This window comes from Lolium rigidum, chromosome 6 (assembly GCF_022539505.1).
Source record: "Lolium rigidum isolate FL_2022 chromosome 6, APGP_CSIRO_Lrig_0.1, whole genome shotgun sequence".
Lineage (NCBI taxonomy): Eukaryota > Viridiplantae > Streptophyta > Magnoliopsida > Poales > Poaceae > Lolium > Lolium rigidum.
Genome location: NC_061513.1, coordinates 269,664,394 through 269,674,818, shown reverse-complemented (window position 1 = coordinate 269,674,818; position 10,425 = coordinate 269,664,394). Strand labels below are relative to the sequence as shown.

Here is a 10,425-nt window from a genome sequence, read left to right as displayed (position 1 = left end):
AAGCAGTAAATAAAATAAAGTAAAGCAAGACAAAAACAAAGTAAAGAGATTGGAAGTGGAAGACTCCCCTTGCAGCGTGTCTTGATCTCCCCGGCAACGGCGCCAGAAAAAGAGCTTGATGGCGTGTAATGCACACGTCCGTTGGGAACCCCAAGAGGAAGGTGTGATGCGCACAGCAGCAAGTTTTCCCTCGCAAGAAACCAAGGTTATCGAACCAGTAGGGAGTCAAGGAGCACGTGAAGGTTGTTGGTGGCGGAGTGTAGTGCGGCGCAACACCAGTGGATTCCGGCGCCAACGTGGAACCCGCACAACACAATCAAAGTACTTTGCCCCAACGTAACAAGTGAGGTTGTCAATCTCACCGGCTTGCCGTAAACAAAGGATTAGATGTATAGTATGGATGATGATGATTGTTTGCGAAGAACAGTAAAGAACAATTGCAGTAGATTGTATTTCAGATGTAAAGAATAGGACCGGGGTCCACAGTTCACTAGTGGTGTCTCTCTCATAAGATAAACAGATGTTGGGTGAACAAATTACAGTTGGGCAATTGATAAATAAAGAAGGCATAACAATGCACATACATATATTATGATGAGTACTATGAGATTTAATCAGGGCATTACGACAAAGTACATAGACCGCTATCCAGCATGCATCTATGCCTAAAAAGTCCACTTTCAGGTTATCATCCGAACCCCTCCAAGCATTAAGTTGCAAACAACAGTACAATTGCATTAAGTATGGTGCGTAATGTAATCAACACAAATATCCTTAGACAAAGCATCGATGTTTTATCCCTAGTGGCAACAAGACATCCACAACCTTAGAACTTTCTCGTCACTCGTCCTGCATTTAATGGAGGCATGAACCCACTATCGAGCATAAATACTCCCTCTTGGAGTCACAAGTATCAACTTGGCCAGAGCCTCTACTAGCAACGGAGAGCATGCAAGAACATAAATAACATATATGATAGATTGATAATCAACTTGACATAGTATTCAATATTCATCGGATCCCAACAAACACAACATGTAGCATTACAAATAGATGATCTTGATCATGATAGACAGCTCACAAGATCTAACATGATAGCACAATGAGGAGAAGACAACCATCTAGCTATCTGCTATGGACCCATAGTCCAGGGTGGACTACTCACACATCGATCCGGAGGCGATCATGGCGATGAAGAGACCTCCGGGAGATGATTCCCCTCTCCGACAGGGTGCCGGAGGCGATCTCCTGAATCCCCCGAGATGGGATTGCCGGCGGCGGCGTCTCTGTAAGGTTTTCCGTATCGTGGCTCTCGGTACTGGGGGTTTCGCGACGAAGGCTTTAAGTAGGCGGAAGGGCAGGTCAAGGGGCGTCACGAGGGGCCCACACAACAGGCCGGCGCGGCCAGGGCTTGGGCCGCGCCGCCCTAGTGTGTCGCCGCCTCGTGGCCCCACTTCGTATCTCCTCCGGTCTTCTGGAAGCTTCGTGGAAAAATAGGACCCTGGGCGTTGATTTCGTCCAATTCCGAGAATATTTCCTTACTAGGATTTCTGAAACCAAAAACAGCAGAAAACAGCGAATCGGCTCTTCGGCATCTCGTCAATAGGTTAGTGCCGGAAAATGCATAATAATGACATATAATGTGTATAAAACATGTGAGTATCATCAATAAAGTAGCATGGAACATAAGAAATTATAGATACGTTTGGGACGTATCACGGACCTTTGAACTGTTCCTATACAATCGCTAGAGCAGCACTCCTAAGGAATACAAAAAGAATTATATAGGTGCTTTCAAGCCTATTAAAAATGCTAGAGAGTGCTAAAATACTACACATAAAAATCACAACATTAGTTTTTTTTTCGATAAAGGATGCTTTATTACTTTTGGGAAGCAATTACATCCAGCCTCTGCATAACCAGGATGCACACAGCCGTTTATGTATCTGGAATCAAAGTATATAAAAATAAGGCGAAATACATATCGAAGCGATGAATTATATAACGCCTAAGATGAGGGTGGTGCAACAATCCGCAGACTATGCTGCCACCCATGTAGGGAAAACGTATCCCTCGCCGTAGCCTCCAACCGTGTACAGACCTCCGTAAATAGGTCTCGGTTCTCCACCCGCTGAAGAGGTAACCACGAACGGAGAATACATGTACATCTGTAGATGACCTGCAACAAAGAACAATTTTTATCATTAAAAATCTTGTCATTTCTACTTAGCCAAAGCGCCGTATAACCGCAAGCGCCCCCACCCTAAGAAGCAACTTAAACCTTGAGCCGACACCATGAAGCCGCTTGCCAAAGACATTGGCTACACTAGTCGGGGATACTGAGTAGATGCTACTTGGATGATCGACCAAATAGAACGCGCAAAATGGCACTGGAAAAAAAGGTGTTTAATAGTTTCATCATGATGACAGAAAACACACCTTGAACTTCCATGCCAATTTCGCTTCACAAGATTATCTTTAGTAAGAATAACTCCTCGACGAAGGTACCATCCAAATTTTTTGATTTTTAATGGTATCTTCATCTTCCAGATTTTCTTATTATATTCAACTGGTGTATCAGAGTGAAGGATCGCATTGTATAACGATTTAACTGAGAACTTGCCATCTACATGAAGATTCCATCTAAATTCGTCCGGTTCGGGTGATAGATGAATATCTCCCAGTCGGTGAATTAGATCATTCCATGCTAATAGCCTTTGTCCAAGTAAAATCCGTCTGAACGTCACATTCGGGGGTGAGGTAGCCATTACCGCAGCAATGGTATCACCTTGCGACGAACAATACTATACGCAGCGGGATACCGTTCACTTAAGGGAGCATTGTCTAACCAAACATCTTCCCGTAAACGTATCTGTTCTCCGTTCTTAATCGAGAAAGTACCATGGCGAAAGAAAACATTCTTTGTTGCCATGAGACCAGCCCGAAGTGAGAATCCCAGTGTTTCCAAACCACTTGGGATAAAGTCTTCGAGCCAATATACTTTCTCCGAAGGATAGTTTGCCATATCCCCTCCTCGGTAAGAAGCTTAAAAAGCCATTTACCCAGCAGAGCTGAATTCTTAACCTCTAGGTCGTGAACTCCAAGTCCGCCTTGATCTTTGGGACTACAAACTATACTCCATTTCACCAGTCGGTATTTCTTTTTCTTGCTATCCCCTTGCCAAAAGAATCTGGATCGATAATAATCGAGTTTATGCAGAATTCCTTTCGGCAAAAGAAAGAATGATAACATATAAAGTACCATATTGGTGAGTACCGAATTAATGAGTACCAATCTTCCTCCCAGGGACAACAATTTACCTTTCCAACTACTAAGGCGTTTTTGTAGTCTTTCTTCCATAATTTTCCATTCAGCAATTGTAAGTCTCCGATAATGAATCGGAATACCCAAATAGCGAATAGGAAATTTGCCTTGCCCACAACCAAACAACTCTGTATATAGAGCCATATCATTTTGGGCATCGCCGAAGCAGAATAATTCACTTTTATGGAAATTGATTTTCAATCCCGACAACTGCTCGAATGCTAACAAAATTAATTTCAGATTACGAGCCTTTTCGAGATCATGATCCATAAAAAGAATTGTGTCATCGGCATATTGAAGGATAGATAAACCCCCATCAACCAGATGTGGGATCACACCTTCAATTTGACCATCAGACTTGGCACGCTCTATGAGTATCGCCAGCATATCCGCTACAATGTTAAACAACATCGGTGATAGCGGATCCCCTTGGCGTAACCCTTTTCGTGTTTGGAAATAGTGGCCGGTGTCATCGTTAACCCGAATTGCCACACTACCTCCATACACAAAATCATATATTAGAGCCCGCCACTCAGGAGAAAAACCTTTCATCCTGAGTGTCTGCTGAAGAAAATACCACTTGACCTTATCATACGCCTTTTCGAAATCTAATTTTAAAATAACCCCATTTAATTTCTTAGTATGTATCTCATGTACTGTCTCATGCAAAACTGTCACTCCATCTAGGATGTTTCTTCCTTGCATGAAAGCAGTTTGCGATGGTTGAACTACATGATCCGCAACCGTATTAAGTCTAATGGTGGCCACTTTCGTGAAAATTTTGAAACTGACGTTTAAAAGGCAAATAGGTCTATATTGTTGAATCCTTTCTGCCTCATTAACCTTCGGTAACAAAATTACTTCACCAAAATTTAGACGAAATAGTTCTAGTTGTCCCGTGTGAAGATCACCGAACAAATCTAGAAGATCCGACTTAATGGTATCCCAAAAGGTTTGATAAAACTCTGCTGGAAAACCATCCGGACCCGGTGCTTTATTGCATTCCATTTGGAAAATTGCCTTCTGAACCTCATCCTCGCATAAGGTGCGGTTAGCAGGCCATTCTCCTCAATAGAAACTTGGGGTATATCATCCGTTAAGTCCTCGTTAAGAGAGAAGGAGCTTTCCTCCGGAGGACCAAACAGGTCTTTATAGTAATTAGTAATGTAAGATTTAAGTTGATCATGACCTTCAATCACCCCTTCATCTTGAATAAGAGAGTGAATACGCTTTTTCTGATGTCTTCCATTGGCTAGACCATGGAAATATCGCGTATTAGAATCACCCTCTAAAATGAACTGGGCTTTGGATCGTTGATACCATTTGAGTTCCTCTTCGCGGAGAAGACTCGCCATCTGCGCATTGGATTGATTTTTAAGTTCAATCTCTGGTGTGGACAGCGGTCTCACTTCCGCTACTGCCTCTAGTTCATCGATCACTTTCGATAGCCGAGCCTTCTCTTTTTTCAGAATACCAACCATATGGGCAGCCCAACCCGTGAGAGATGTTTGCGCATTGCCCGCATCTTATTGTTCCATCTCAATATTGGAGAGCTACCCCCGACTGGTCTTTCCCAAACCTTGTTAACCATCTCATGAAATCCATCTCGGTGTAACCAGCCAAGTTCAAATTTGAACGGCTTCTTACAAACAGGACGGGGATTTCCAGTGGTTAGGAGGATAGGAGCATGGTCAGACAATTTTTCAATACGTTCTAGAGCACGGACGGACACCATAGGGTATTTATGTTCCCATTCAGTATCCATCAAAACACGATCTAGTTTCTCGTATGTGGGTTCAAAACGCGATCTAGTTTCTCGTATGTGCGATCACAACATTAGTAAGAATAACGTGTCAGCACGCTGTTAATCTAAAAAATAATCCAAAAATCTATGAAAAATCGAGGCGGTTAAGGTTTAGTATAGTAGTTATGAGTGCGACCTTGCGCACCTGATCCACTGGCGGCGACGGACAGGGAGGACGATTAGAAAATTTAGGATGCTATCACCCTACCCTTATTTCAAAAAAAAAAAAAAATCCATCTCTGTTTCTAGATACTCTACCAACTCATGTTGTGGTCATGTGGTGACACGAAGTTTCTGTTGGGCGCAAAAAATTTGACCAAACTACGAGTGATTTATTTGCCACGTCATACGGCAACTACCTTGCTTTATCATCAGCAAATTATAAGGCAAAAAGAATCGACTTCGGTAGGCAGGCAAGGCAGCAGCAGCTTCCCTCCGTCAGCAATCAGCACCGCCCAGTCCACCACGATCGACTAGACGTCGTCCAAGCACCAGCAGCGATAGTCGGGCTTGGACATCCTCAGAAGCTCCTCCGGTGACATGCGCTCGAGCTCCCGCTGCCTCCACGCTGGGAACGCCTCCGCCACGCTCGCCGCCGGCGGCCCCACGCACCCCTTCACCTCCCCCTTGAGGCCATGCCTCAGCGCGCGCATCCTCTTGTACAGCCGCATCGCAGCCACGCAGTCGTCGTAAGGGTGCTGGTGCCCACCGTTCTGTATCTCGTACCCGAGGCAGCTCTTCGTGAGGAACTTGAGCGAGTTGCTCATCAGCCTGCTGCTCGTCTTCATCAGCGGCGGGTAAGTCGCCGTGTCCCGCTTCAGGTACGCCGGGTAGTCCATGCCCAGCCCGTTGAGATCATGGTCCAGCCCGTGGCCAACCAGGATTCTCGCGCCGCCGCGTGCCGTGCGGATCTTCCACGGATCCTCGCCATTGAGAAGGATGTCCTCCACGCGCTTCCGAGCCTGCTTCACCGTGGCAGCCATGGAGTCGCGGAGGTGCTCGGGGCGGATCCCCGTCATCTCGTACCGGTAGTGCGTCACTGGGATGAGCGGCTTCACGAAGGACTCGTAGAGGATGTTCTCGTGCTCGTCGATGAGGCAGACGCGTGCGCGCACGTCCAGTGTCCCGTCGCTGCCGCCACCCACCATCTTGCACCCCAGCGCCACCGCACTTCGGGTGAGCTGGCTTTGCGTCGGAGCGCTGGAGAGCTGGCAGGCGGCGCGGTGGGCACGGAGGGCGCCAGAGGCAGGGAAGACGGCGAGGCAGAGCTGGCAGCCGCGGGCCTTGAAGACACTCGCGCAGCCGGCCTTGGGGAGGACGCTGCCGAATCCGAGGTGGTCGCGGAGGGCGTCGAGGGAGCGGCAGTGCTTGCCGCAGACGCCGCACCGTGGCTCATGCGCCGAATGGTGCGAGAGACGCATGTGCTCCACCAGGTGGTCCATCCGGTTGAATTCGCGGTAGCACGCCGCACACTTGTTCCGGCTGCACGTCGTCCTCATATATCAGTCCAAAGAAAAACTTATGCGTTGCATTGCATGTGTATTCATGTGATTGTGCAAATGTGCAATGTAGCACACAATTAAGAAGAAATAAATCTGCAAGCTGCATGCTGCATCAGATTTAAAGCAGTCACTGAAGTACAGGCGAATATAGATATCATCTACAGTCAAGTGCAAATTTCAAGATAGTAGTCTAGTTTCCTCATGAACCCAGAGCAGTTTCTGCTTACTGTTCAGACAAGAACATAGACACCAAAATGCTCCGAGGATACATCAGCTGGCTTTATGCAGAAAAAAAATATCAGGGGGACATCAGATGCCCCGGTCAAAAGAACTGGTTTGAACAGTCAGGAGCAATTGATCCAGGGACTGAAAGATTGGATTGGATTCCGGCGGGAGGTAGGTGCTGCTGCCGCGACGGACGGATCATAATCATTGGCTCCAGCCTTAATTTGGCGGTGGCGGAGAGCCGCACAGCTATACGGCACAGAGCAATAGATTCACAAGGATATCCTACGAACATACTGTCTCGCTCTCGTGCTTTGGGTGATTGTGTCATATTAGCTCGGGGCGAAGGACTTGTCCTTCGCATCGATCTTTTTTTGTGTTCTCTGTTAGTGCAGATGCCTCATGAGGTCGAACATATTCGGAAAACTAAAGATGTGTCTGATCCCAACGTAGACATATTCCATCCTGGTCGCAGCTTAGTTTGGCATGTTGTCAGAAGAAAAACATCGGCGTATAAATTACCCAGTAGACGAAAAGCACGTATTCGAGTTTCAAATTTTCTTAGAAATTCTTGCAATGCAGATCATGCTCTACTCGGCTGGCTTGTGTGTTTCAGTTGTTCTGTATCGGAGTTGCTATGATTCTGATTCATTTCACTAATTAGAGCAGGTAATTTGTACAATTTCATTACCGAAAATCAGTTAAGTTCCTATTAGTCTGAACCCTGTTGAGAACAAGACATCTACTACAATTCAATATAATCAAAGTAAAACATGACAAAATTTTCACTAGAAAGGTAGCTATCAACAGCCAAAGGTCTGTTGCTACTTCTCTTGATCGTTGGTGATGCCTGTCGTTCCCACTTCCTCCTACAACTCTTCATTTTAACTCACATCTTTTCTCTTGTACATGTGATTTCATCTATTCGATGCAGCAAACTAGTGCTAGCATGTGAAACGAAGTGGAAGATGCAACTTCCTATATATCTCTGTATGATTCGGTGTAGATGGAGTGGCATATGTAATGAGAAAATATTAAGGGTTGGTGTCATATTTAGTACTATCTATTGTCGGATTAATTTATTGCAAATTTGCCACGTCGAACAATCTGATTAATGCCATGTCCTGCAGATTAATATGCATGCTGAGAAGCAAGACAGGAAATGCTCACATCTAAACACTCAGCTAACCTTCCATGATCTTGAGCTTTCAATCTGAACTGGGCGGTACAGACAACTTAGATAACCCTCGGACTCTAAAGTTGTTTAGGTAATGTCAGCTTGAGCTTTCATCCCAAAATATTTGGTGCATAATCTATACCTAATAATAAAGGGAAAAGCGTTTCCGTCGTTCGGTCCGTTTGGTCCGTTTCTCCCTTTGGATCCACCGGTGAAAAGGTTCGTACGTAGTTCCTTCGATCTCTAAACGGAAGCGTTTCCTAATTCAATCTGTACACGTCCCGATCCCAATCATAACTCTAACTGTAGCACGGGAAACAGAAGTAATCGCGCACATAAAAGGGCAGCCTTCCGAGCGATTCCGTGACACTACAATGCAATCGTGTCGCGTGCTTTTTCCGCCGCCACCAGCGATACCCCCGGAGGCGGACGCGATGGCCGGTGCTTCTCTCTGATTGCACGCGGCCTTTACAACTCGAATCCGCCAATATATCCATCGGGCTCCTCCACGGACAGCTCTCCTAGCTCAGGATCGATCTGACGGCTTTCGTTTCCCCGTGCTGCTCTCCTCCTAGCGTTGGATCCATCTGATGGCTTCGTGCTGGTCTTTGTCTACCCAGGCAATTCTCCTCCTAGCGCTAGATCGAGGCTGCAAGCCACACGGGATCCTCCAGACGCGTGGTCGGCTGGTCTTAACGGTGGATGAGCGGAAGCCGAGCGGCGTGGCTCGAGTGCTTCAGGGGGTCGAGGTAAGCAGCAGGCCGGCGCGGGATTAGGACGTGCGCGAGCAGAGGGTTGGAGCTCAGCTCGATGCGGGCGTCGAGCACGCATGACGGCATGAGGAACGGCCGTCGGCAGGGAGGCCCGTGTGGCTAAGACGGGAGGGAGCAGCTCTGCTAGCGGGAGGAGAAGGGAGCAGCACATGGCCAGAAGCCCAGAACATGCCACGTACAAAGTTGACGTGAGTTTTACCTTCTGCACGATGGCATGGCATGGTTTCTTTGAGTAGAATATGTACTGAAACGTGTACTTTGCTACTACTACTTTGCTTAACGTGCGACATTCAGGAAGAAAGAAACACCACCATGGTTTTTTCCATCGTTGGATTTAGGACAAAATCAATGCAAAGGCAATACAACAGGACAGAAGGGGTTCAAGCTGTAAAAAAATTCAGTGTACAGCATGGCATTGATCCTTGCGTGAACAAACGAAAGAGACATGGTAGGGTGTATACTAGATTCAACTAATATGGAAATCAAAGGCCGCAGGGACAGACAGAATGCTGCATCAAGGCATCATGCCGATACTGAAGAGATAAAGGCAGGGGCGTTCATGCTTCTACAATAATAAAACTACTACCAAAAAAATTAACACACACTTAAAGCGGTTCGTTACCGCGAAGCAGTGGCATAACGACCTAGACAAAGCGGTAAAGCAAGAACATGAACAATTTCTCGGAGCATGCAGGGGGGCATGATGGTGGCCAGGAAAGCAACGTTAACGAGCTCAGGTTGGACAGACCGGCGCAATGCAGGTGCCGATGTGGTCAAAAGATCGACAAACTAACCAAAGTTATCGATGTAACCGTCAGATTGTAGAAGGAGCTCCAAAACGAGAGGAAAACCTACCCATATAAAAGCTCAATGACAATATAGATCATAGTCAGCGAGGCGAGCTCCGACACCACGGATGGAAAGAAGGGGGTCAACTAAAGCGAGAAGTGAACGGAGGAAACGGCCGTGGTGCTCACCGGACGTTGAAGGAGTCGTCGGCGAGGGTTGGGACCGCCAGAGACAAGGACGAGGAGGCAGCAGGTGCGCGCGGCGTTCGTGTGGAGGTGCTCTAGGTTGACGTTGGAACCGTCGATGCCAACCGAAACGGGACGCGATTGCAATGTTGAACGTATTTTGCTCGTCCGCAGCAACGCGCGGGCATTGTCCTAGTAAAACTTAAATGAAAAAGATCACTGCGTCTAACATAACTCGAGGCATCCCCCTGTACCAAACTAAGAAAATACTCGACCAACCATCATTCGTTGTGAATAATGTTGATCCTTATATATATACAACTATATCTTCCTTTTTTAATTCACATAAAGATACAACTTCAACTTCACTTCACGGGTTACTACCACTAGCTTACTGCACGCAGTATGTGGCAGTTACATGGACTTGTTTCGGAAAGAATGTAGAAAGAATCAAAGAGAGGTGTTAGGGCATCTCCAGCGGCGCGACGCATTTTAGCGTCCGCGCGCGTCCGTTTGCGTCGGCCCTTTTGGTCGAAAACGACCGCGCGTCCGTTTGCGTCAGGGGTGGCTCCAGCGGCACGACGCATTTTATTAGGACGAATCATTTTTTTGAACTGGAACATAATTTACAAAAACTGAAACATAA

The 10,425-nt window shown here is 46.6% G+C and overlaps 1 protein-coding gene across 1 annotated transcript; it reads right to left on the bottom strand.

Annotated features, from left to right (window-relative positions):
* Positions 1-5,601: 5,601 nt before the first annotated feature.
* Positions 5,602-6,627, bottom strand: LOC124664131 (RNA exonuclease 4-like). Its single transcript, XM_047201717.1, has one exon. It carries the CDS (start codon positions 6,625-6,627, stop codon positions 5,602-5,604), a length of 1,026 nt encoding a protein of 341 aa, XP_047057673.1.
* Positions 6,628-10,425: the final 3,798 nt, after the last annotated feature.

Excerpts from the sequence above, each read along its gene's own strand:
- LOC124664131 (XM_047201717.1), bottom strand. The coding sequence starts at position 6,627 with ATGAGGACGACGTGCAGCCGGAACAAGTGTGCGGCGTGCTACCGCGAA.